Source organism: Anas acuta, chromosome 25 (assembly GCF_963932015.1).
Source record: "Anas acuta chromosome 25, bAnaAcu1.1, whole genome shotgun sequence".
In the NCBI taxonomy this organism is placed as follows: domain Eukaryota; kingdom Metazoa; phylum Chordata; class Aves; order Anseriformes; family Anatidae; genus Anas; species Anas acuta.
Window position 1 is genome coordinate 2,303,139 of NC_089003.1, and position 27,606 is coordinate 2,330,744.

The 27,606-nt window shown below is 44.9% G+C and overlaps 1 protein-coding gene and 2 long non-coding RNA genes across 8 annotated transcripts in view; 1 reads left to right on the forward strand and 2 right to left on the reverse strand.

Moving 5' to 3' along the window:
- LOC137844307 (uncharacterized) overlaps positions 1-27,606 on the forward strand; it is a 68,867-nt gene that overhangs the window by 6,399 nt on the left and 34,862 nt on the right. For 2 of the 5 annotated variants that reach the window (XR_011089872.1, XR_011089871.1), the window contains exons 2-7: positions 1,506-1,702; positions 2,659-2,706; positions 3,448-3,574; positions 16,199-18,336; positions 19,680-19,792; positions 25,038-25,130. This is a non-coding gene — a long non-coding RNA (uncharacterized lncRNA). Of the gene's footprint in view, positions 1-1,505; positions 1,703-2,658; positions 2,707-3,447; positions 3,575-16,198; positions 18,337-19,676; positions 19,793-25,037; positions 25,131-27,606 lie in introns of all 5 variants that reach the window. The other 3 variants (XR_011089873.1, XR_011089874.1, XR_011089875.1) reach the window with 2 other exon arrangements.
- Positions 3,576-16,325, reverse strand: CCR7 (C-C motif chemokine receptor 7). The gene is made up of 3 exons (XM_068660545.1): positions 16,172-16,325; positions 9,488-9,537; positions 3,576-7,680 (listed from the first exon to the last, which is right to left on the reverse strand). The coding sequence occupies exons 1-3, from the start codon at positions 16,179-16,181 to the stop codon at positions 6,616-6,618; spliced, it is 1,125 nt and encodes a 374-aa protein (XP_068516646.1). The 5' UTR covers positions 16,182-16,325; the 3' UTR covers positions 3,576-6,615.
- On the reverse strand, positions 19,531-26,530 carry LOC137844309 (uncharacterized). 2 transcript variants are annotated; one of them, XR_011089876.1, is made up of 2 exons: positions 25,989-26,530; positions 19,531-20,339 (listed from the first exon to the last, which is right to left on the reverse strand). It is a non-coding gene; the product is annotated as an uncharacterized lncRNA (long non-coding RNA). The 2 variants fall into 2 exon arrangements; XR_011089877.1 differs by having other exon boundaries at positions 25,786-26,530.

The window sequence follows — 27,606 nt, forward strand, 5'->3', positions numbered from 1 at the left end:
CGAAGACTTTTCGCGAAGGTTTCTGTTGCTTTCGGTGCATTTTAGGCCACGTTAAAGAAGAAAGAACGAGAATACGTGGGAGAAGCTCTGGTTTCGTTAAAGGATGATGTGCGCAGGCTTTGAATCCTGGAATGCTTCTTGGACTATTTATGGCACTGGAGATGATTTGGGCTTTTCTTTGCTTGGAGGATGATTTTAGGCATTAGAATTGGTCATCAGTCACAGAAATTTCCCAGTCAAGCATTTAATCTCTCAGAAATTAGGGTTTTGTGCAACAGGGCTTGTCAGTAAAGAAAGTAAATATCTGCTCGCTATCTTATTTTAGACAATTGAATTAAAAAAACAAAGCAGCAGAAGGGAAGTTAGAGTTTCAGTTCCTGCAAGCTGAAGATTTGCATGGGTTCAGCAATGACAAATACATGAGATCATGCCTACATGAACCAAAAGCCTCTGTACTTGCCAAGACCTGAATAAGGTTTTTGTAACGAGCTGTGGCAATGACAGGTGCTGTTCGCTACCAAGATTTCACTCCCTGCTAGGTAATGGTCTCAGCTCTGTGAAGGACTGGGGTCTTACGGGAAGGTGAAAGTGAAAACTAACTTCCCGTGCAGTTTGAAAATAGGCTAGCCCGCTACTCACAACCCTGCATGTGCGCACTTGAAAACTTGCAGTTTCTGCAAAACCTGAACGTGTTGGGACTGCTTTTCTGTTTCAAGAAGGGAGTGGGAAGGCTCCTATCTGTGGCACTAGTAATAGAGCTAAGTTCTCCTATTGCTGCTTCGGCAAAGTGACGTTACCATCTCTGCTTCAGTGCTTGGGGAAGAGGTACAGGACTGACTCACGTCACTGAGTAGCAGAGCCAGGGAGAGGACCTACATTTCCTAGCTCTCGTCCAAAGTTTTGACCATTGGATCAAACCCAAAAGTCCTCTCCCTTTACTGTACCACTCCTGGAAACACAAAAAATGGAAGCTACCTTGGTTGTATTTCCCTGGAGTAGAATTGCTCAGTGCCAGGCTGGAGGTTCAGGCACTCAAGCAGGAAAAGACAGAGAGCAAATACTGTTAGGTAATCTTTATTTCGCTAGTCAGCCACCTCCTTCTTTTCATCTTCTTACTCTTCTTGTCATTTGGTATGGTGCATTCAGCTACTAAAACAAGGAATGAGCTGACAGTTTCAGGGAGTGTGTAAGAAAAAAATGGACAAAACCCCGTTAAGGTCCCATCCCATTGTGTGCCTTTTGTATTTATGCTCTTTATGGTCTTTCACATCCAGTGCTAGAGAGTTCATTGTGTAAAAGGAGAATTCTCTTCTCCAGCCCTCCAAAGCATCCTCTCACCACCCCAGAAGCTGTAAGGTGGGCTGGCAGTGGGTTGTGCTGCTGTCATTAAATGCCACATGATGCAGTTTATCTAGTCATTTTTCCCTCTATGTCAGCTGCACAGCAGTAGGCTCTGAGGTGGTCCTGCCTTGATTTAATCCATAAAAAAGGTCATTGCTTTTCAGTCTCCTCAGGATTTACCCACTTGGAGGTCACGGAGCTGCTTGTGATGGCATGAACAAGGGGCAGCTGAACCCTCAGCTGATTTCAGTTTCCCCAGAACCATCCTGTGATGGCTCAGCTTGAAAGGAGAAATACCCTGGTGTGGAATGGGAACCCATCAGTAGCAGCCCTGGGGACGAAGGGGTCGATGCCTCGGTGGGTAAGGAGACAGCTGGGGGGAAAAATCGTTGGCCATGAAAAAAGTTCTCCCCTGAGAACTGACACCTCCACCCCGAGAACAGGAGCTTGATTTATTTTTCCATATAAAAGAAGATGTGGGGAGAGGAAACTGTAGCCCACCCTCAGCTACCCTGATTGTTGCGGAGTGACGCCACCCTTCCTCATCACCCACGTACATTATTTTTAGGGTTTGTTTGCCTCAGCTCATTCTTTCTTAGGGTTACGAGTACTTCCCTCCCGCAGCTACCCAGGTGGCACATCAGCAACCACAGCTATGCCTGGAGAATGTTCCCCTTCACCATCGTGTTCGTCAGTTCATTCTCCAGCAAGTGGAAAAAAAAAAAGTGACAATGAACTGACAAGAAAGGAGAAGCAATGAGCAGTGATGTTTTACGTAGAGCAGGAAGGTGTCAGAAGAACCACCAGGAGTCCACACGACTCTGTGGGACTTTTTGAGCTAGGTTATTACAGCCCATGGCCCCCTTCTGTAACGAGGACCAGGCTTTTTTAATTGAATTTGTAAAGATTTCAGACTGAGGTTGGTCCATTCCCCCCAATGAAGAGTTTATTTTTCTGTTTTGCTGGTGAAAGTTACTAAAATGGGTTAAATCCATTCTGGAAATGTACTTTTTCTGTGCAGAACAGATTCTGCCTGGTTTGGCTGGGGCATTTATAGTTTGAGGTGTGATGTTGGGTGCTTGCCTGGTGGGCTGGGATTTACTAGTTTAAATCAGGGTTGTAAGCTCTAATCTGCTTTCTTAAAATTCAGGAACTTTCCTGTTTAAAGGTCTGATTTACAGTCACTTTTGAGAAGCGCAGGGAGTTGTTAGGGAGTTGCTGTAAGTGCAGCAGCGTTCTCACAACTCCAGTCCTGTTTCATGGTTTGTGTGGTCTGGTTCAGAGCTCCTGCTTCAGCAGGCTGTGTCTCTCGTGCAGATAATTTCCCTGGATTCCAGAGCAGTGGAGCCTTCTGACCTAGTTGTGGTGAGTGAGACCTGATGTTTATTTAAGGAGCCTTGGGTTTAGACCTATTATCTAGAGTGGTATTGCGGTGCAGTGGTCTTGAGATGCTTCTTATCACTACTTGAACCTCTGGACCAGATGCTGAAACTAGCCGAATACTTTCTCTCTAGGGAGAAATGTGCATTGTATAGTGAGAGCAGAAATGATCCTTGCTTTTGGCACTCAAACGTTAAGCTAGACGTTTGTCACATCTTCTGGTTTTCTCTGAGGTTCGTTTTCTGTTCTCTTTAATTCCATGGTTGCAGTTATAAGACGGTTTTGTAAAGGGTAGTGACCATCCCTGTGTACCTTGGGGGCTATATTAGCAGGGGAGGTCAGGAAGAAATGGTCTGTGTGCGTTCACCATGCAGCATCGGTCAGTTTGAGATGTGGAGTTGGGTTAGATGGGCAGCTCATCTCAACTAATGAGTCAGTTGCTGCTATGCCTGTGTACGGAGGTTTTTAAGCTGTGGTTACTGCCTCTCCCTGTGAGCAATTTGCACAATAATGTGGTGTTTTTGTTACTGACTTTTTAAATTAAAAGAGAATGGTAAAATTATCAGGTATATTCAATGCTGGGGCAGTGTTAAGGCAATCAACTTGAGAGTAAAAATAAAGACAAACGCCACTACTAAATCTATTGGTGACTTGTTTACTGTGTAATTAGGAACACTAACATTTTTTTAAAATTAGAATGTTTTACACTTTTTTTTTCCCCTGCAGGGCAGTACTGATTTGAAGCTAGGGTGATCAACAAACAGCTCTTGGCAGGATCAGAAGGATATGATATGAACTGTTACGGTACACACAAGATACATCCTGTGCAGGAAATACAAGGGAAAAACCAAAGGTATTTTTTAAATGGTTATAATTTATTTTCCACAAGTAGCAAAATACAGTCAGTTTTCAGACGTAAGTAGAGAATCTCAAGTTAGGATCTTAGGTCAACATTAATATGTTTCATCAAGTGGCAGACTTATTTTCTCTGTTAAACTTTAAGATGAGCCATGCACTCTGAAGTCACTGCTGTCTTGTTGAGAGGGCACCAGATGCAGCTGTCCTACATGCTGCTTTAGTTTCTCATTCTTGTAAAGGCAGCTGCATGTTTTCCTATTTAGAATACATCTGGTTGACAAAAACTTAGAAAATTCTCAGCTTGTAGAAGGGGAATGGCTTTTATTAAACAGGAGTCGGGTACAATTGCATTTTCTGTTGGAGCAGTTTTCCTTGCTAGAATAATTTAGGTGAGTGTATTTTTTATAAAAGGTTCAGTTAAAGCAGTGTATTTTCAGGGTACATTCGTGTACATATTTAACTTTTTTATGAAAAGCAGCTTTACATGTATGAATACATATCAAGAGTATATTGTTACTGATGAAGAAAACTAAAAAGACTCTGTATTATAGGCATTCCTTACTCTGGCAAACTTCTTATTAGCCAAGCGCCTTGTCTGTGCAAGGACTATAGGGGAAAAACGAGAACAAATGACTATTCAGTGTGTCAGTCTTAACCGTCCCCTTTTATATTTCAGAGAAGCAGCACTTGCATATGTATTTATTACATGGCCATTATAAAAGAAAATGCTTGAAACAACTGGATGGGATTGTCACTCAACATAGGTAACTCAGAGCAGAATGGCAAAATCCCACATCCCTGAGCCAAAGGGTTTAGGAAGGAGAATTTATTTAAAGATGATTGTCAGACAGCGGTGTAAGTGGCAGCATTATCTCAAAACCAGCTAACTGTAATCTCTCTTTGAAGGCTGATCTTGTTGTTTCTTTAGAACAAAATCTCTGGTTTTTGACCTATGATCCAGCAAGTTCCCTGCATGTCTCCTAATGGTTCCATGAGTTGTATTGAAAGAAGTGTGTCTGTTTAGCAGGCATCTCTTTTGCTCTGCATGGCTCTGTATGTCCACTGGAATGTGCCTCACAGGTTCCCCAAATCAAAACTGTTCAACTGCTGCTCTGGAAGGTGAGCATGCGATGTCCACTGAGTAAGGTTCCTGCCCAGCACCGAGAGCAGTTCATGGCCAAGACCTTTTGCCATTGATGTCTGACTCTGGGGAGTGCTGTGTGCAGTGGCGATTAGAGCGTGCTAGTCAATAACAGATGCACAAACAATTGCAGCAACTCCTCCCCAGTTGACATTCAGATGTCCTGTAACAGCGGTTCCCAGGGTATTGTCTGTCCGTAGGAATCTTCATTCTTCTAGTAAATGCATCAACTGGCGTAACATTCAGGGTTTCTTTTCAAGGTCTTGTTTTACATGACAATAATCTGTTGTTCAGCTGCCATGTTCCTTTCAAGTACATGACCCTGGCAGTAATCTTCAACGCTATGACCATCCTTTGCATTAAATCAAACTGCAGTGAATGGCTTCTTTATTACAAGTGCCAGTATGAATGCAAAAAACATTTTCAGTAGCTTATAAGTGAAATACGTATCTGACTTATAAAAAGACAGCTGCAAAAGTCCTTCTAGAAAGACACATTGGTTGGGAAGGGAGAAGAAAACCCACATTTGTGTTTTTTAATCTCTTGAGGTCAGCAAGCAACAGCACAGAAAGCCCCCACACGTATGTGAAAATCAGCAGACTGCGTCCACAGGAGCTGATCAAGCTAGATAAAAGTGAGCTCCAGATACTGGCAAATAGCAGTGGTTGGACCATAGGCACAACTGTATCCTGAATTTAAGTCTTTCCTTAAGAAACAGATACAAACTTGTCCTGGGCTAGAATCTGTAAAATGCTGAGCATTCCTGCACCAGTCTGCCAAAACACATGCTTTAATATCAACCATGTGAGTAAAGACTTGCTCATCATGTCAGTAGTAACGATGACATTTGGATGGGCTGAATGGCTAGGTGGTAAAAAATAATGTTTTGAGTACCTGACTGGATCAGTACAGAAGTATCTGTTTCTTAGTTCAAGTTTGTACCTTCAGTGGCTGGGGAGGCACCAGTTACTTGGTTCTTGTAACTTGTCTTTGTGCAAGAAGTTTGAATCTAAACTTTGCTAGCTAACCCTGTGTCAGCCCTTGTGCATGCAGATGTCTTTTCAGAAGCTGAAGGAGGCTTTATTGCTAAAGTGAAGCAGCTTTTCTAAAGAATACGAGTCAGTGTTGGGATGCAATAACTTGTGCTTGTTAGGATGCACCTTCCTTGTAGGTGAAACACCAGATATCATTGCTACAGGCAAAAGCAAAGTGGCTGTTCTTTTCCTGACAAACCTGAGATGCCACAATCGTATGCATAGATATTGAAATTATGCATATCATGCCAAATATGGATTAGGTGTTAGTTAAGCAAATTTCTCACTTTTCATAGGGAAGGCAGGGCTGAGAGTTGCGTGCTAGGACACTTCACAGCTTATATTGCATATTGTGTTATGCTTGGAGGCTGAGTCCGTCGGTGCTGTTTTGTCATGAATGCTGAATCAGTGCATCATTTTTGTATGTATGGAGAGTAATAGGTGGTCTTAATAAATGCAACATTCAAAGCAAGGACAATGCTCTTGGAAGTTCAGCTCTAAAACAGTTGCATGTCTGTCTCTCTTGCTATTGGTGGCTTTTAAGGAAAATATTCTATTTTGAGCATTTCTGATTTAGACTAGGAAAGAGTAAAATAAAGGTGAAATGACATGATAAATTCAAGACTCACTGGTCTCCCTTTCCGTTGCTTTACTATTAGTCATAGCTTTATCAAAGTCTCTCCATCCACAGGAGCAATGGATGGATCATTGAGGGGAATATGGGGAGGTTCCTTGGTTTTCCTCTTACAGCTGCCTTTCTTAAAGTAGTGGCAGGTCTTCCTCTATCAGTAATTCAAAATAGAAGCAGTGTACAAAACCGCGCCAGCCTTCAGCTTGGTTAAAGCCTCTCTGGAGCTCTCCTCACGGGGAGAAGGTGGTGGTTGTCTCTGTCTCCATGGCAAAGGAAAACCTCTTGCTCTCACGGCAGGCAGACAGCTGCCAGAGGCGCTTCTGGCTCAGGCAGCCCAGCTCCTTCAGAAGCTTGAAGAGGTCGTTGCGGAACTTGACGCCGATGAAGGCGTAGAGGAAGGGATTGAGGCAGCATCGGAAGCAGGCCAGCGTGTAGGTCACGTCATCTGCCATGTCGAGCTTCTTGCTCTCCTCACACGAGGTGGTGTGGTTGAAGGCTGAGATGGTCTTGACCAGCATGACGCTGTTGTAGGGCAGCTGGAAGACAATGAAGACAATAACCACGGCAATGATCACCTTGATGGCTTTGTTCTTCTCAAAGTTGCGGGCCTGGAGTAATGTTTTGATAATGATGAGGTAGCAGACAGACATGACCACCAGGGGAAATAAGAAGCCAAAGACCATTTGGGATACTTTGATGCCAGTGTTGAAAGTCTGCAGGTCGTTAGCAATGATGGAGCAGCGGGGATGGTTGTCTGGGTTATTTACACCACTGTGAACCAGCTCGGGGATTGAGAGGATGAAGGCCAGGAACCAGATGACAACGCACGTGATCTTGCTAATGAGTATCATCTGGGGACGGAAGCGGTGGGCTGAGGCAGCCTGAACAATGGCAAAGTACCTGTCGATGCTGATGGACAGGAGGAGCAGCATCCCGCTGAAGAAACTCATTTTGCAGATGCAATAGACCGCTTTGCAGGCCGTTTCCCCAAAACACCAGTACGTGGCTGCACTTGTGGCCCAAAACGGGAGGGTGAGCAGGAAGAGGATGTCTGCCAGGGCCAGGTTCAGCAGGTAGATGTCTGTCATGGTCTTCAGCCTCTTGAAGTAGATGTAGGTGACCATGACCAGCCCGTTCCCCAGCAGCCCTGTGAAGCAGATGAGGGAGTACATGGCTGGGAGGAAGGCAGCGCGGAAGTTACGGACTTCTTCCTTCTCACACACGGTCTCAAACATGGTGTAGTCGATGGTGGTGTTGGAGTCATAGTCATCAGTGACGTTGTTCCCAGAACAGAACTAGAACAGAGAAAGGGCGGGGAGAAAAAGGCGCATTGAGACAGGTACTGCGGGTGCACGGCCGCTGCCCCGCTGCGTGTGGTGTCAGGCCGAGGGCCTGATGGCGGTCGATAAAGCCCAGTCATGGCCAGCACAGAAGTCCCAGGGAGTTCCCTTGGTGATTGGAGTTGGCAAGGTCTCATGGCTGAGAGCTTTCTGGATTAGTATGTGGGGCTTGGGGTTTTTTGGGGGCTCGTTACAGGAATTCAGGGAGGAATGTTAGCGCTCAGCCAAAACAATACCTGAGAACATTCAAACACGTGGCTGTTTTCCAGAATGTTTTGGGACCCAAATACAGCTGGATGTACAAGGTTGTCAGGTAAAATAGGAAAAATAAAACATCCTTTGGTGTTCTCTCATAAGGGGCAAAATTTCCTCTTGACCGAGCCTACTCATTAGGCGTTCTCTAAGTTCAGTTTCACCTCCCTTTCCCATCTGAGATACTCCCGGTGCTCACACACACTTCTCACTTGTGAAAGTGCTACGAGAGGGGTGCAACTGTTGGTTTTGTAACCAGCAGCAACGTGGCACCGGTGTTCTCATGGGCTTCCTTGTCCTTCTGCCTTCTCCTCCCTCCCTCCCAGCTAGGGGTGAGCCTGCAAAATAACTAACCCAGTGGTGTGAACAAAGGGCTCTGTGGGAAGACAAAGCCGGAGCCTCCCTTGGCTGTTTTTTTTTTTTTTTTTTTTTCCTTCTGCTAAATTAATAGAGGTGTCAATGAAACTGTGAGGAAACACGGTGAGTGAAGCAGGAAATTGTTACCGTGCTGACACGGACGAGTTGCTGGTGTCTCATTCACAGGCCCCTGCCCCTGATTTAAGCTCTGATTATTCTCGTTTCATCTTCCTACACTGACATAATCTACAGGGCAGACTGAGCTTGTGGTATCTGTGCCCTGCTTTTTTTGAGACTTATTAGTCTCCAGTACCTTCTCTCCATTGCAGGGAGATGAAAGGTTTCCCCTGGATACCTCTGCATGTTATCACCGAATATCTCAGCACACTCTCCATCTCAGGTAGGCTTGGCTTTTACCACATCCTGCCTGCTATCTGGAGGCATGCCACCAGAAGTGAAAGGGAAAAGAAGCAGGCTGCAAAACCCTCCCTGCCTTGCTGAGCCTCTCGGAGAGCCCAAGCGGGGGACCATGGCGTGGTTGAGGCTGCTCCTGTGGTTGCAGGAGCGTGAGTGCTGGGGGCCAGGCCCATGGTTCAGGAGCAGGTCACAGCAGAGCTCGGTGCTTGGGCTTCTCCTTCCTGCTTCAGATTTACTCTGAGCAGGAACAGGCAGAAGATGAATGTCACATTCAAGGCAGCTGCACTCTTCCCCCTTGGGCATGTCAGCTCTTCAGTACTTAGAGCGGGTACAGCCCAGCACTGTGAGCAGGTACTTCTGAAGAGCACCGAGCTGACTTTTCACAAGTGCTCTTCGTGTGATATTTTTATCTTTCCTGAAAATGCTCACGTTGTTGCTATAATGGAAACAGGTTCTAACAGAAAACATCACCTTAGAATCGGTCTGTGTAGTTGTCTCTGTTCGTTCTTTGTTTGCATTTCTTTAGTTTGTTTTTCTTCATGCTTTAGCAATGCTCTCTGCTTTCTCACCACCCGCCTCCAAACGTGCTGGGCTCTGATCATGAGCAGCCCTGTCCCCTGCGGATCTCTCCAGGCTGTGGGTGGCTGCTGTTTTGTGTGTCAAAGTTTTTGAGATCTCTCTTTACCCACAACACAAATGTGGCTGGATTTCAACAACGTTGTTTTCAACATCTTACCTGAAATATTAGAGGAAGGCTGAAAACAAGGGTGACCTTTAATTGTTTACCTATAGAAGAAGGAGACACTGTGTTAGTATCAGCACTTAAGTAGGGATTTCCACACGATGCTTGTTTTGAAAAAGCGGTGGTAGCATACTTGACCGCGGCATTTTCAACCCTGCAAAGCTCTCCACAGCTGCATAAACAAAAAAGCGATGAAGATGCTAACAGGATAGCCCAGGGTCATGTAACAAGTCACTGTCAAGCATAGATTAAGTCTCAGAAATCCGGCCCCTCCAGTCTCATCTATAAAGGCTGATAACAAAAGACAGTTAACTCGCACATAGTGTAACAAATTGTATTTTAGACATTTTTTCCTCAATTAGTTGTCGTTCCCTCCCCCTCCAGCTTCATGCTTTTACAAGGCACAATCAGCAGCCGGTCTCCTGTGCTGCCATCTGAGCTGAGGGTGTAGCATACCCAACACACATGTAAAAACATACAGCTGTGAGTGCAATAAATTTGGCCCAGCTGTTCCCTGACAGAGAGGTGACTGGACTGCAGAACAGGAAAGCTCAGCTCCCTGCAGGATATACATAACTGAAGCTGGCTGAAATTTATTGCTTGTCTAAATGTCAGAGCTGGCTTGCGCTGCCTTTGGATGTGGAGACACAGCACGCTGACAGCTGGGGGAAAAATTAAACTCAGAGCCAGATGTGATAATGGTGAGAGCAATCTCAGACAAACAGCTCTTCCTGCTGTGGTTAGCAGAGACAGAGAGGCCAGTGAAAGCTTTCTCTTCTCTCTATTTAAAGCACATGCCAGCATCTACCTCAGGCAGTTGTGACTGAAAGTTGCCCAAGCTAGAAGGTGATTTGGCAGCTGTGAGAAAGCCCTGGCTGTCTGCTCTGGCCTGAGCAGAACGTGTCCCTCCTTGAGGAGAGTTGGCATCTCCTGTTTTGAGCATCGTGCTTGTGATTCCCCCCAGAGAAGTGGTCACAGCACCGAGCCTGGTGGGGCTCAAGAGGCGTTCAGACAGTGCTCTCAGAAATATGGTTTGATTTTTTGGGTGGTCCTGGGTGGAGCCAGGAACTGGACTCGATGATCTTTGTGGGTCCCTTCCAAGTCAGGGTGTTCTGCGATTCTGTGCTGCTCATCCTAAGATGCCCTCTCAGCACCAGCTAGTTCCCTGCACAGCAGCCCCCTGCTTCCCCAAGGATGATCTGGTCCAGGAGTGCTGAGCAAGGCTGGGGCAGAGGCAGGAGATCCCTCTGGCTTTTGGCTGCCTGTTTCCCCTAATGAGCATGCCTTCCTCCTACAGATAAGCCTGTTTGTTCATAAATTGTACTGAATCCTTTGCCCTTCTGGTGTTCAGCAGCCTGTTGTACACAGCTCTGGTCTGGATTGCTGCCTGCTGTTTCTTTGCAGAGCTCCTTCGCACCCTTCCCTGCTCTGCCAGTCTCCTGTTCGGGTACTGAACTGGACCAGGAGAATGAATTTGTACTACTTCAAGTAACCGCCCACCATAAAAGCATCGTAAGAACAGCAGTAGTTACATCAGCATCTGTGATTGCAGATGCTTAATTACACGTGAGGGGCAATGCATGGGTGAAATGTGCAAAAACTCATATTTCTCATTCCCTGGGGCCTGTACGTGAGCTTCCCATTAGGCCTCGTAGAAGTTTGTGCCTTGTCACCCTCCTCCCCACCTCTTAAATTCCTCATGTATCCTCGTGCTCCTGGGTGCTTAGTTATGCTACTAGACCCTTCACCTCTGAATCCTCCTGGGGGAACCTAAAACATGTAGAAGTGCCTCATTAGTGCAGGAGGAGAGTAGGTCAAGGTAGCTTGGCCAAGATTAAGCTTGAGAGGAAAGGAGGAGACCTGGCTAAATGCTTCTGGCTGTCCAGTGTCTTGCGGTCTGACCAGTCCCAGACTGCAGGAAGAGCTTTGGTGAGCACCAGATGTAGCCATCTCTCCCTTAAAGATGCTTATTGAACTTTTGCATATCACACACAGGAAATGCACCAAAAGCCCAAACCACTTATATTTACCCAGCACATTAAAGAAGGCCTAAGATGTTGTAGCCTTCCCTAACTGGGACACCGGCATGGGGTCTCTGACCCGTGCAAAAGAAAACAACTGTTGGATCCTAAATGATCTTTACCACTCTCTTATTAGCGTGGTGTCTACTAATTATTACCCCTGCTGGCCACTGTCAGCCCCGTTTGTCAGGGGCTGAGGCCTCAAAAATAGTTAACTCCTGAGAATTTGTATAAAGAGGAGGCAGAGGAGAGCCACCCTGAGCCCCCACGGGAAGGACACCAACTTCAATCGTACTCTGCTCAGTTTTTCCACACAAAGAGCACAACCACGGTGCCTCCTAGTGCTAGGCTGATGCACCAACACGGCCATCCCCAGGCTCTTGCCCTCCAAGTGCAATACTATTTTCTTCTGTTGGTTGTTGCATCTCCCTTCACTTCCCAGAGCCAGTCCAGCCCCTGCTTAAACTGAAAAATCTTGAATGCCTAGCAGCAGTGAGGTGTTTCTTAAGCACACTTTGAAGTGTCTAACGAAACGGGACTGATAACAGAGTGACTCAACTAACGATTCTGAAACAGTTCAGCTAAGTATCATTCCTTTGAAGAACTTCACAATCTTTTTTTCCCTCGGTTGCTGTTTTAGGTATCTTAAATGTCAAACTATTTTCAATATAAAAAGAGCTTGCACCGTTCCTTCCTCTCTTTCTGGCCCCCCCACCTCAGCTTACGCATTTGCAGAGGCACAACTGGTGATGCAGTTCAGCCTCGTGGTCTCCCACACTACTTTGTCGAGCGGGTCCCTGAGTCACTGGTTTCAGGTCAATTGACGAAGGTCACTTCTGGCTGCAGTGCTCTTAGGAGTCCAGGGCGGTGGGGGAAGGGAGAGGGGAGCAGAAGCAAATGGGTTGCAGAGAGGAAACGAGACCCGCTTTGGCGTTAATGGGCAATTTTAGGTAGCTTTACTTTTTCTTGCCTCTGGCAGTTCTCGGCTGCGGGTATTTTCGTAAAGTTTCGTTCCTCAAAATATTAAGAAAAAACCCTCTCAAAAGTCCCCGCAAACAGTTGAACTAACAACCTTACTTAGAAAAAGACAACAACAAAAAATTACAGTTTATGAGTCAATGCATGCTGTAAAGCCCTGAGTAAGCCCCCAGCCCTGGTGATGCACTGATCTGCTCCTGTCCTGGGAAAACACGGTGGAAAGGAGAACTGCTTAGACCAAGAGAAAGAGGGAAGGGGTTCTGCTCTCCGGGAATATCCCAGCACAGCTTTTGTCAGATGGACGGTGAGGAGATGACTTCCACCAGCTCACTCCTGTGAAAGGTGGCAGCAATTCTGAAAGCTGCTTAAAACTGCCCTGTGTCTGCACCTCTTCGCTCACAGATGGACATGTGCAGCTGCTGATGGCAATGCTCGGAGACATCAGGCAGCAGCAGATCACATTTGGAAATCTTGGTCCGTGGAGTAAGCACAAGGACTGGGATTCATCTTACTTTATTCTAGCCATCAGCATCTGCTTAATTGCTTAGGCTCCCTTGATAGCAAAGGGAATGAAAATGCTTTTAAGGCGGTCATGGTACGGTTCATTTCACGCCGTGGCAGAAGCGTGGGCTTGTAGGTTTGGACATATGAATCCCATGCAGTTTATCTGAATCTCAGTCAGCATCAGGAACCAATCTTAAGCAAGATAAAATAAGCAGTAGTAGCAGCAAATCCCCACAGATAGGCCCAGAATTAGAGATTCAAGCATGGAATTAGGAAAAAAGAGAAATGATTGCTAAGTAACAGCAGAAGAACTTCTGACAGCAAGAAGGATTTGGTGGAAAGTCTCCCCAGAGGTGGAAGGAGGAGCAGAAACACGACCAAGTAGGATGTTTTAAACTGGACAAGCAATCCTGCAGAGGGAAATCACTGGGGCTCCTTCTGCACGAGGGACTCCCTCTTGTTCTGCAGGTCAGCTCTTCCCAAACAGATTCAGCTCTAACTGGGGCGAAGCAGCTGCTCACCTCTATTGGTGCTGAGGGATGTGCAATGTGAAAATCAAGAGTCAGAAATGCTTTTGTGAGTACTGCAGAGCTAGGCAAGCCTGCTCTGGTTATTTGTTTGTTTTTGCTGTTGGCCAGGACTGCAAAGTAAAAGTTTGAGTCTCAAGTATCTTAGCACATGTGTAGGCAGGCAGTGAGTAATGCACTATTGATAGCTGTACCCATACACCAGTTTCTGATGCCTTTTCACCATCAGTATGGTAGGCTTTTGGGGAAAGAACCGGATATTTCTGAGAAGAATTATTCATAGTTAAATAATATAATGACTTTTGGCAGTTAACTGCTCAGTGCCTGCTCCCCCTTTCTTCCCCCTGTGTTTCTCACAACTGACAAAGGAAAGATGAGCATTTTCACTGCTGAAATGAGCATAACAGAGCTACTTCTATTTCCTACATTCATACATTTGTGTAGAAGTTGGTTATCTGTCTCCACCTCCTTTAAGAAACTGTGAATCAAAAGGTAAGATAAACAGAGATAAGCAAATTTTAAAAAGTCGTCAGATGAGCCGATCTTTTGTATACAACTATCTAACAGCAATGCTGTTCATATTCCAACACTGATAAATATTTCTTTCAGACTATCCCTTTGAAACACAATAGTAGGACAGAGAACCTGAAGCATGAAAATTGCCATACTCTTAATCAGGTTCTCACTAATTCTTTTTCATTTTTCTGTCATAGATAGCCTTTACCAATTAACTAAGGTCCGACTAACAGCTGTCCCCCATTAAACAGGAGACCTACAACACAACTTCATGGTGTTACAGGGGCCAAAAGTTTAAATGAGATCACAAATTGTGATTTATGGCCAACAGCTCCATTTGGGTTATGACACGTTGGTTTGTATGCAGCCTCTGGCTTAGGAATTTCCTAAACCACTGATTGCTAGAAGCTCTGACGATGCATCCATGAGAAGACTCCCTCTTCCCATTCCCTGCTCCTGCCTCATGGATCCCGTGGGGTCCAGTACCCCATTTTGCACCAAGCAGGAGCATACTGCACCCCCCAGCTGCTTTTCAGCACTGTCAGGTTGAGAGCCATGAGCTCCCCTATCTAACTCAGCACAGGTTTGTTCCTTTACATTTGGATACTGCAAGTGGAACCCCCTCTGCTTAATCCAGAGACCTTCCAAGAGGAGAAAGCCCTGCCTGGAAGATGAGGAATAGTTTGGGGGCTGAAACGCTGGACAAAGATACCAGAAGTGGTTATTTTCCCTGACCGTACGAGGCTAGCTTTCTCCGTGATATCGCATGAGTTAAAGTTTTGCATCTCCATTTCACAAGTTCTTCAAAAAATGGGGAGTCCAATACTCCTTACTGTTGTGCTACAGCCCAAGGCAGTTGCAGGGAATTGGGCACTCAAACCTCAGCATTCACAGGCTGTCTAGTTGTGTCTGCAGTGCTTGACACAGAACATCTGCACCTGCCTTCATACTGCTTGCTGCAGTGTTGAAATGCATGGGGAATCCTCTCACATCCCAATTAATTCAAAGCTTTGATTTGAAAATATCCCAGAAGAAAGGCAGACCCCTCCTGTTCCGTATTATGGCAAAGGACCATTCATTACATGTGGAGTAGGGCTTTACTGGAATGAACTCTGTGGTACCATCCTGTCCCTCTCACCATCCTTATTACAAACTCTTGCCCACGTTGCCTGGCATTAGTTGTGTTATAAACCCCTTTTGGTTAATCTGGTTTAATTCACCCTCATGAGGTATTATTACATTTGTCCCTCTTCCCTGCACCTCCCTCATTCACCCTGGAATTAGTGTTTGCAAATATGAAAACAAAGCAAAAGAAAACAAAGGAATAAATCATACAGTCTTAAAGAAAAGAGCTTGTATCTCATCTCCACATCTCTGACCCACGGTGTTTGCTGCCTACAGCCCACCACCCACTCACGCTCTGTGAAGTCGGTGCCTGCAGAGCACTGGATGTGAAGTGACAATAACAAATAACAAAATGTTGAAAACTTTCTGCAAGAGACAGAAACGGAGTCTTGTGCCTCCTGGGCTAATGGAGATGTCCTGTGCCAAAGAGCTGATGGTTCTCGATTACTTGCTCTGCTCTGTGCGCTTGGTGATGGAGCACCCTGTTGGAATGCAGACCCCAGCTCAGGGCTGCTCCAGCAAAGCCACAGATTTTAGAACAGTTGAAAGTTTTGTGGTTGCTGTAAAGATATTCATTTATAGACAGTTTGCGTAAGATTGGGCAAGTTTAGCCAAAAATAAACTGAATCCCTTGATTTATTCACGGATTAAGATTTTTTTTTTTTTTTTTATTTTTTTATTTAAAGGAACATGAAAAAAGATAGGAATGATATGAGAAGAGCTCGCTTGCTTTGGGTCAGAGAAGCCCCCTTGAAATTCCTTCCAAGCCTTTTTTTTTTTTTTTTTTTTAATGTTTCTGAAGTAATTGACTTGAGTTTGCTGAGCCTGTGAAAAAGTTTTGAGTAGATTTTTTTTTTGTTCATAGTACGCGCAAGGAAGAATAAAACTTTTTGTATTGATTACTCTGTTAAAAGTGCTTCATCCCTGTGTCATAGCGCATGAATTTGGGCATCGTCCTCATTACTAAGGCTGAAGGCAAAGCCAGAGGCTGCAGCAGGGGTACTCACCACTGTCCATGGTCTTGTTTCAAACAGAAACGAAGTCACAAGGTTAGTGAGAGCATCGTACGTCCCGGCGCAGCCTCGGCGTGAAGCAGCTCCTGCCAGAGACCCTCTTTGGGAAGCTCTGCCTTTTATACTTCCTGCGGCTCTGCAAGAAGCCAGTGACGTGCCCTGCTGTCAGTGACATTTAGAAGACCCTCCTCCTTCTCCTCGGGCTCTCACCAGCAGTGGAAAGTTGTGCTCCCTTCAGACACACGATGAGTTCAGGTGCTTCCTCAGTGCCTCCCGCTGAGGGCTGTGCACACACGCACCAGCACACACACTTTTTTACTGAGAACTCAATAAAATGAAGCAGACTCTGCTTTTGCACCTGAATATGAGAATTTGTGGTAAGCAGACAAGAGGAAAGAGTCTCCTTTATTGTTCTCTCCCCACAGTAGATCCCGTTCCATCTGTCAGAGCTTGATGCTGTAGGAAAGGGGGAAGTTTCCATCTTTTCTGCTAGACCCTTCCTAGGGAAGGTGCTCACCTACCATGTAACAAATCTTTCTAACTGCCAGCAGCAGGCATCCCCTTTCCCGTCTCTCACATGCTTGCAGCACCCTTTTTAGACAATCAACAGCAAGTGGACTTCCCCACCTCCTCTTTCTGCTTTTTGGTGTTTTCGCGCTACCATCTGCTAAGTATCAGCACACACCATCTTCCTCAAAAAGGTTTTGCACAGTTGTGGTCCTGTGCCTTCCTCAGCATCACGTTACTGCAGAAGTTTCAAACCTCAGCATACAGCCCTGGGAGGACCTGCAGCACTGGCAGTTCTGGTCCCTGCCTTGCCAGGGGGTTGATTTGTCTATTCCTCTTCATAAATGGATCATCTTCAATATGAATCAGTGGCTTTTGGTTTGTGGCTGTACAAGGTGGATGCCTGTTCTTGGAACTGATTCTTCTAACAGGTAGAAGCGTAACCAGAAGAGTAGAAAAAAGAAACCCTATTGTAGCTATGTTACCTCTTAACTGATCTAGAGATAATGTTTACCCTGCATCAGACAAATAATCGTGTAATTGGGTACCTATCATAAGATGCATCTGTGCTGGGCAGCCAGTGTCTGGCTCTCGTGGATGCCTGTGCTTTTCAAGATAATCTGATCAGTGTCTTACCAAATAATCTGATCATTATATGGGATATGTATTCCAAGGAGCGGATGAGTTGCATTGGGTGAACTGATTGGTTACATCAGCACCAGCACTGCAGTGTTACTGCTCTTAAAACTTCCCACGGCAGAATCCTGCTCTTTGCAAGTACCCTTAGCCAGCCAAGCTGCAGTTCTTCAGTGAAGGATTCTTCTCCTAAATATCAAAACACCATGACCCCTGAAAGTCTGGCAGTCTGTGGCTCTTGAGAAAAGTAAACACTATGTGGTGCTAAGGAGAGTGGATTTGATTTTTTCTAGCATAATTAAGCACTGCAAGATCTGAAGGTTGTGTTTAAAATACTGTGGGATGTACGTATATTAAGATAACGCGATGGTTAATCAGAGCTAAAACAGGACTTGATTAGAATCTGAGTACATAAAAATTTGAGTCTGCTCCTGAAACTACTGATGATTTGCTGCCTTGCCTTTAACTAATTACTTCAACTTGAAGCAGAACCTGTCACTTCCTAGCTTTCAATGCCAAGTTAAATATATCTGAAGTCACTGATCCTGTGGGTGGTCTCTGAACATACCCAGACATCCTTCTGCAGTTTAGTCCCCCTAAAACATTATGCCAGCCCAGCTTTCACTTAAATACCATCTAACTGTTGCCCTCTTAGGAAGCGAGTGCCACCGTGGTCCTGATTCCATTCTGGGGTCCTTAACGTGCCCTCCACACCATGTAGGATGTTGGATCCCCACAGACTCACCCAAGGTCAAGTACCTGAAGACTATCAACATTTATTTGGCTTCACAGAAGGTAACCTGCACTTTGCTTAGCTCTAAGCATGCATCGCTGGCTTTTCAATACTCTTGCTTTTGACTTATCTGTGTAGGCAGGTGCATTTCACATCTCTGTGACTATTTATTGCTCTATTTTCCTTTTGTTCATCAGTTATCCAAGCAGGTACGCTGCCTTTGAGAGTTATGTCTTCTAACCACTTCCGCCAAGAAGGATGAGAGATGAAAGGCTTCTCTCAGGTACAGGCAGAATACTCAGAAATGGTGGGTGTAAAGCCTTTAAACAGGCTCAGCGCTGTCTGTGGGAGTGGTGGTTGTGTAAAGATAGAGACGATCATCTAGATTTACTCTACTTACACAGCTACACGAGAACCAGGCTGTCTTATCAAACGTGCCTCCAGATCCACAGTGGCTGAAGTCAAATACAATGAGAAGGAGGAGGTAGGCAGGTGGCTTGCAGTTTGTTTTTTGTGCATATTCCCAGGCATTAGCTTCAAAGTTGTAGTATGTGCTAAGTTGTGTGTTGTCAGAGCCAGTTCAAGTAAATTGTTTCCTTTAAGACAGAACTGGAAAATTTTAAAATAAACAATTTGCTATGTCTTTATGACACTGAATCTTCTTGTACAGTCATGTTTTGTACCTAGGGAGTTCCCAAAGCATTTATTAAAGCCTGCTTAATTTGACTGGGTATACTTGCAGTCTATTTCATGCCTTTGTGACTCTGTTTCTGACATATACCCTTTAATATGTGCACCCCATGAGCTATCTCTTACAAACGTGTGATTCTACTTGAACAAATATTACACTTCTCAGGCCCTCATCCATGCACAGATAGTCACACTATGCTATCTGCTCACCAAAATACATTTGTTAAAGATCAACTATTTAAAAACAACAACAACAAAAAACAAAATCAAAAGATAGTTAGGTGTTCTCAGTCTTATGTTAGGATCTAGATTACTCTTGTTGCCTCTGATGGAAAAAGAGTGGAAATTTGTAATAAAATTTGTCACCCAGGCCACGGTACTAGAGCTACATCGATTCTCAAAAGAGAAAGAAAATGAAGTTCTCAAAAGAAAACGAAGTTCCTAATAAATTCCACAGGAAATTATCTCAGAAGGAGATTTCATTTCAGGTTGGTTCCACATGAACCGAAACAGTGAATTTGCTGAGCTGAATTGAAACGTCATCTTGAATTTACCTGACATTAAATTGCAATTCCTTCTGCAATGAAATGGAGATCCTAGCTCCTGTATTTCACGCTTACCTCTTGGTTATAAAATTATTCTCCTTGCTGTCTCTCCTCTAACTACATCATAGGAACAACCCAAGACCAAAAGGATCCCAGTGCCTCACAGAGCATGGTGCCTGGCCAGCACACACAGGCTGTGCAGAGTAACAGGGGCATGGTATTAGAAAGCAGGACTCACAAGGTTCTACAGCACTCATAATTCATTCTGAAAAAAGCATAAAGCACAACGTTTTTACATCCCCAGTTCAAAGCCTTGATGTATTTTTCATTAATCTGGTTTTAAGCGAATTGTAATGAAACCTGACTTGGTGACATCAGAATTTCTCAGCAGGTGGGACTCCAAGCAGCTTCATCCAGCTCTGCCCATGGCCACACAGGACATCACCCACCCCGTATTTCATGTACTGGCTCACGGAGCTGCGCAAGAACTGCTGGCAATTCCAGGTAAGGAAACCAACACTACTATAGTCCAGCTCCAGGCTGAGCATTAGAAGGTTTTGCCTACCAGTCAAAGCATTACAGGTTGAATTCAGGTTCTATATGTCCCTTGCCAGCTGCTAACCTGTCCCTCATCCCCACAACCTGCCACGGGAAAAGGCAGCGTGGTGCACTGAACAAAATACACCAGCGTGCTCCCCCTGCTCTCAGCTCTGTTGATCTGTTCTTCTGCTGATCTGCACCAGGAGAGTTTCTCCCCATTGCTGTAGGAAGCCAGGGTCACCCAGGCAGAAGTTGGTGAGTTGAGGGTGAATGTCGCCCAAGTGCCCATTTCCCAGTAACATCCCTCTTACGCTGAGAAGGGACCTTGACGTCTCTGTTGTTCTGCTGTGCCCAGCAGCGCAAGTGGGATCTCCCACCTCGTGTTTTGCCTCCTGCCCAAAAAACTCTTTCAACTCTTGAGCTGCTGAGCTGACGTTCATGAGGCATGCGGGGAAAGTTGATGTGTTGAAGTCAGTAGGTTTACTCTAGGAAGGGCTTTAACACAGTTGTTCTGCAAGCAAACAAAATAGCAGAAGTGAAATTATAAGTAAATTCCTGACATTAAGAGCAGTACCAAGCTGGGATTCATCACCGAGAGGAGTTCTTAGAGTGGTTTTAGGGGATGCCCTGAAAGAAAAAATCTCATGATTATAATCTCACTATGAGGTTATTATCAGATTCTTATGCACCCAGCAGAGGAAGCAATCTGCGCAGCAGGAAGGCTCGTGTCAGGGACACACCATTGCTACTGCCAGTTGGTCAGCCACAGGAGGGAAGGGCACATGCTTGGTGTCACTGGGAATTCACCTCCTCCACGCCTGCATCAGGTCATGGTGGTGGCATTTCTTTCCACTCAACAAAAACACATTTTGACCAGTTTAGCATCTGCTCTGCACTAAAACAACTTCCTCGCCTTGCAGTCAAGGAATTGAGCTGTGACAAGGCAAAAATACCTAGAGATGCAAGCAAAAGGGGAGAGGTGAAGCTGTCAGCAGCACAGGCACCTCTGGCTGCTGAAACTGAGGTGCAAAGGAAATGTAGGGTAGTCACTGCCCCATATGCTGCTGGTCCTAAACCCTGTAGGTCATTGCTGGGTGCCTTCCTGCAAGATCTGCTCCGTTTTGCTTGCCCACACTACCAGGTCCATTTTTATATTTGGGGGCTTGCAGTAAAATGAAACAGAGGCAGTGGTTGTGCGAGAACAACAGGAGAGAAAAGGCAAAGAGACAAGAAACAGGAAGAAAAACTCCTGGGGCACAATAGGAAGGTGTCAGAGAAGGTGCATGACCACTGGTTATGCCTGGGGTTTTCAAGCCTTCCCTGTAATTTGTTCCCACTCCGATGTGCAAACTGCCAGTAAGTTTCTAAGGGGTATCAAGCACTAGTGACCACTGAATTGTTCAGGGAGATAAAGAGATGTAAGAGAGGGTAGAGATGTAATTAGGCCTCCCAAAAGAACTGAAATGTCAGCTGGCCATAAGGAAAGCATCCTTCCCAGGAGCCTGCATCACCATGCTCAAAAGGCAGGAGATTTAACACCAGTCCCCTGCAGCCTTTGGAAGACAACTGCATATGGAAACGTGGAACAATCCTGCCAGTTTCTCCAAGAAGAGCTCATTCTTCATCCCTGGTGTTAAAAACAAACAAACAACCCAATGTGCTGATGTTTCACATGGTTTCTCTTGCTACAGTCCCTCTACCTCATTTGGCTTTTTTTTTTTTTTTAAACTCCAGAATTGGTGCCAGGTTTAAAATGTCTTTTTCTTCGCTTTTTTTTTTAAATACAGCTGAGTTGCAAAATGTAAGATGAAACTAGCTGTTTACAGAAATTCTAGACTTTTATAACTCAGAAGTGAAGCGGTATGTGATAATTTAACAACAAAATAAGACAGCAGCCCAATAACTGCAAAACCACTTCAAAAAAAAAAAAAAGCAAAGAAAAAAACTGAGGACTGTGAAAAAAAGCATCAAAGTGAAAGAAGGGAACCAAGAACAAAAACAGTGAGAGACAGACCTAAACCAGAACTAGCATCCATGCTTTCAAGCGTGTAATCTTGCAGCTATCTCCGTTTGGTTATCAGCAGCCCCCTCCATAAAAACCCACCATCCATGACACTGCATGCATAGAGCAGACTTCAAACCCAGGAATCAAAAGCACTTGATTAACTATTTAAAACCTTGATACCCTGATCAGCTGTTGCAAGGTCCTTCAAGGCACAAACAGTTCTGGCTGCAGTCAGCCTAACGTGAAACGGACTTGCTTCGTTTCTGCCTGGGAGAAGGGAGTACAATTACAGCTCTTTTCCTCTCTCCAGTATGATCAAACACTGCACTTCTGCAGCATACCAATCACAATTTATGTCCAAGCTGCCTAGAGGGCTTAAAGCTGCTTCTGCCACAGTTGTACAGCATCACCTACAACGTTCACACCTGCATTGCTCTGTCAGGTGTGAAAAATGGGTCACTGAGGACAGACAGCAGAGACAGGTTTCTAATCCGGAATTCCCTGTTCTCAATCTCTAACCATTAGAAGAAACAATTCTGACAGTGGTGGGCTTATTAAACACCACACTTCCCTGTCCCCTTTCCAAAATGGAAGCTATTTAGCAGAAGTGGTGTCTTGTCTGTTATGTAAGTGCTGAATTACAGACGTGGAGCATCGCACCCAGTTCAGTAGAGAAGCAACCATGAGAAGATGACAGCAGTCTGAAGATTGTTCCTGCTCAAGCTGAAATCCAAGCCAGTGACAGAAACCACATTCTAGCTCACTGCAAGTTTGCATCTGAGTGCAGTGTCTGTAAGATGATGAGAGCGGTTTGCAGTTTGACGTGACTCCAAGCGCAATAGATTACCAAAGGGAGAAACTGAGGTTGGGTGATGGCAGAAGGCTTCATCTGCTGCTCACAGGATGCTGCAGGTCACTCACACACAGCAGCAGCCTCACTGAAAAATAAGGGCTCAGCTCTGTAGCTGTAAATACACTACGATTAAGTGACAACAAACCCAGATGTTTTCACTATTCCACCTACATCTCATGTCTGCAGCCCTGCTAGAACATGCTTGTTACTTTGCTTCGAGATCTTGCTCTTCCTCAGCAGAACAGGCAGGTTGTGGTACAAAGCACTGATAAGAACTTTCACACTTACTTAATGTTTGCACTTGGAAGTCCCTGAAACTGTTACTAAAAAACCTTATGCTTTGGATTGATTTTCGATTATTTTTTTGGTGTACAAGGATGTATTGATAAATTAATGTGCTTGAACTAAAGTGGATTAGTTAAACTGCATTAAGCCCACATAAAGACAATTATATCCAGAATTAAGGTGACCTTGATTCACACTGGAAGTTAAATCAGTGTAACTGTAAGTTACCTCTATTCACTAATTGAATCAACGATGGCAGAATTACTGAGCAGGATCATGTCAAGTTATCCAAGAACAAAATGGAACTTATGTCAGTATCTGTAGGAGAACAAGTCATCCTTGCAATAAGAGGATGCCTTTTTTCCCTCTAAATCCTTCCCAAGCAGCAGACAACACATGCTAGGCTGCAGGATTGTTAATGGGGCTTTTTCTTGTGATCAGCCCATCCAAACCTTTTGCTGATGCTGAGGAAACATTTTTTTTCTCTTCACTTTGATCACATTTATCCAAGAGCAACTTAAAAGTGCCGATCTTTGAATTTCTGCAGACACTGAGAGGTTCAAGCTGCCAGTCCTTTCATGAAGGCAGTGCTGGAAGACTGAGCCTCTCTCTTGACAGGTACCCTCTAAAGCTTCAGCTACACAGCCCCGTAAAGGATTTTACTCCGTGTGCTTGTGGGCTACCTTGTCTTTGAACAACCTCTTTCAATGCCTCCCAAGGCATCCCTTTGTTACAGTTAAAACATTTTTCATTACAGCTCTTTCTTGTTAGAAAGAGATGATGGACTCTAATTTCTTTTTAATGGGTTTCATTTCTATTTGCCATAATCTATATGAAGCTAGAAACCCGTAACTGCCACTCAGACACAAGCAGAGGCATGCAAGTAAATGTGTTTGCTTGCGTTTTCTTATGTGTCAGTATAACCAGCAGACTTACAAGGTGGAAGGAAGTTAAATTCACAGCCTAGGTAGTTGTGTTGGATGCCCTGATCACAGTGAAATAAACCAAAAAAAAATTAAAAAAAAAAAAAAAGTATCCTGCAATACCTACTGCTGCTTTAGTCCTGGCTGACACTTGCTGGATATTATACAAAATAGAGCAATAATTACTAGCACTGGACTTTTTCCTCATAATCCATCTCCAGGCAGAGAGGTCACAGGGAAGTTAAGGGAGACACCTGGTGGCAGCGCTTGTTCTAGCTCATGGACTTTGACATGCACATAATCAGCACCAGTTCTTTGAATCTACAAGGAGTATTTTTCTCAATCCTCCAGCTGTCAGCAGGACCAATAACATCTAGAGTTAAAAGGACAGAAAAGAAGCAAGCAAAGGAGCAAAGGCAGTGCAGTTTTAATGGCACTGTGTCAGCACAGGGTTTTTAGATTGATGGGCAATCTGAAGGCATTTACTTTAAGTAACTTTTGATAAATTGATTGGAAAAAGAATCCAAAGTAGTTCCCCTCACTTCTTTGTTTTTAAACTAAAAACAAAGCCTGTGTAGGTGGGGATTTAGGACAGAACTCGAGAGGAAGAAGAGGAGAAAAGAGGCATCAATGAGTCCTTGACACAGGGCAAACACAGAAGCTGTGAGTGGAACATTGACAGCTGGCAGGAACTGAGAAAACAGCACAGGACAGATAAGAGATCTCATTGAGTGCCCACTTTGAATTGAGCAGAGATGGTCAGAACCTGTTCCCCCTTAGCCCAGAAAAGCTTGCTCCTTGCCAGCATATCCCCCTCCTCCCAGAAGCTCCACTACTGCCAGCTGAGATCTCCCCACAACCCAGATTGGACTGCAACAAGAGTGTGCTTGTCTCAGGGTTAACCTCACTGTCAAAAAGCTCTGGAATCAGTCCCCCCTGACCTGCCCCCTTTGCTTAAGGGGGAAACTGTTTTTCTGCTTCCTCTAAGCTGCTGTGCATCACCACAACATCACGCTTTGAATGGCAGCTCAATTTCCTTACGTGCAGCAAGCTGCCCTGGCCTCTGTCTGTGCCAGTTTGGTTTACTTTGATATTTTATCCATCTAAAGCTCTATTAATCCGTTTTATTCCTTTCTGTCATAGGGATAATCCTTTATGTAAGCAGAGCTCCTACAACTGAAGTCCTCATTTTGCTTGAAGGAGATTAGCTTTGCAAGACTATCCCCTGTGATACAGGTAATGTTTTTAAACTCTTGCTTAGCTTTGCCATTTATTTATATTTAACATTTAACTGCTGAACAAACATGAGACTTCTGTCTTTCTTGGGGATCTAACCTCAACCACATATGCAAATTAATGCTTCAAAATTGTATTTAGGTGCACAACGTTCTGGAGATACTAAGTCACATGGATTTCAATAGGAACAAGGTATTTTACCTGTCGAATTGCTTTTGGAAAATAAACAAACTCAAAAGGCACCTCAAAAGGTTTTCAGCATCTAAATACATTTCAACATTTACCCTTTAGGGCCCGCTCCGTGCTATGTAACCGTTATAGGTCAGTTTTGTAAGTCTGAATGTTTTGGGGGTGATAAAAATCTGATAATTACATTAACACAGGGAAAAGAAATAAAAAGTTTTTTTTTTTTTAAAAAGGCTTCTTAAGTATTTTTTTGTGTGTGTGTGTGTGGTGAGATAAAAGCATATTTTTGAGAACTGCCAAATACAAAAGAGAACCTTTGCCTACTTGATTTTACCTATAGAACAAACCAAACAGCGAGATGTAGAGCAGCAGCAGCAATGTCAGAGGTCAAAAAGCATGAGTCAGACTCTCAGAAAAAGCCTGTTTTTTCTTGAAGTGAAAAACAAACTAAAGAAAATAACACCCTCACCATGATGCAATGTTTTGGATTTGCCTCTTCATTTCCTTGTCAGGCCCATGTGGGTGTGAAAGACTTGCCAGCTCTCAGACATCTCACAGGAGATGGCTCAGGCCCACTGCAGGCGACCTCAGCCCACACCTCCAAGGGCACACAGACACACTGCTGCCTGCACCCACATCTGCCCCCACCTGGGAGGAGTTGGGGACACTCACCACAGCTGCAGGAAGGAGGACCCCCAGCACTCAATGAGCTTGCACCCACTTTCCAAACAAAGCACAGAAAAAAAACAGAGGAAGGAGGAGGCAGGCAGGAGCAGCACAACAAGCTGGTGGGCTTTATCTATTCCATCTTCCTCATGGGAGGGTTTGGTGTCCTCCACCTGAGGACCTCCAGGTGGGTGTGTTGGTCCATCAGGAGTTCCAGTTGGCTGCTCTCCATCCGAGCCCCTGGTAGCCAGCAAACTGGAGATAGGAAGCAGGCGTGGGGCTCTCCTAGGAGCTGACCCCAGGAGTGTGGGGTGAGACGGGGCTACTGCAGGAGTGCAGCAGAGGAACCAGGTTTCTTGTCAGGTCGGTGCCATAGCCTTGGATGCAGCTCTCCTAGGTCTTCCCCAGCTCTCCATCGCCTCCCCCAGCTCTCTTGTGCTGTCTCCTCTTGGTGCTCCTAATTTCCTCCCTGTGCAGCTCCCCGTGCTTTTCAGTCCTTCCCTTTTCCTGGCCTGTGAGCCAGACAGGAGGCAGCTCTGGGATGCTGTGCTGTGTTTCATCAGCAGCTGGCAGTAATCAGAGGCACTGATTTGAGCCCCTCTTCTGCACCTGGTCCTTGATGCTCATGTCCCTCGCAGGCACCTCCTGGTTTTGGGAGTTCTGCACCTCTGCCAGCCACCACTGGGGTTGGTCAGTGCTTCAAACACTACACACTGGGCATTTGTTCAGGTTTTCGTGTGCTTGGAAAAGTTATTTTACCCTTGAAGATGACACCTACTCATTCGGGTACACACCCTTAGCTGTAACACACCCTGTCTTTGCCAATAATTACTGTTATTTACATATACCTTGAGAATATGTAGCAGATGAAAAACACAAACAGTCTTCAAAAAACAAGGCAGTTGCACAGATAAAAGCTGTTGCACAACGTGCGTTCACATCACCTGAGGTGTGGAGTCTCCTGCTGCTTCTGTACCAACGGATTCCACGTGAACCCCTTCGTGGTCACATTAAGGATAATGATGAGAACAACTTGCCTGTTCTGAGAGACTGGGATTTTGAACTAAAAATTACTTAAACTTTTAGGCAGGTTTCGCTGTTTTAATTCTTTTATAAACCAAATTAAGGAGCATCCATGGTTTCGGTTTCCTCGTAAGAAACTGAAGCCAAGCCGTATAGCCAAGGTAACACCTTTTTTCAAACACATTAGTATCAGAACTCCTATTTTTTCCTTAAAAAGTGATGATAAATACAAGATTTCTCACTTGAGTAGCTCATTGTGTGACTGCTCCTAAGGGGAAGGCTTCCACTGCTGAGTTCTCTGCTTTCGTTTCCAGTTGTGCTTTGCAACCATCTTCTCTGCAGCTGTCGCTGGTAGATAAAAGTGCTCGCATGCCTGCACATTTCAGTAAGCTGCAGTGCTGTCTGTAGGAATTGATTTGACTGTTCATATACACATTCTCCCTCAGCACTTGAACAAGCATGTTCAGATTCGCCCACAGGGTGCAGTGCCTGAGACTGACACATTTGTTTGCAGGGTTGTCTTGACATCTGCAGTAAGATTTAAATCCGTTCTGTAGAACTGCACTAAATTATACGATTTCACAGAAGAACCAACACAAAA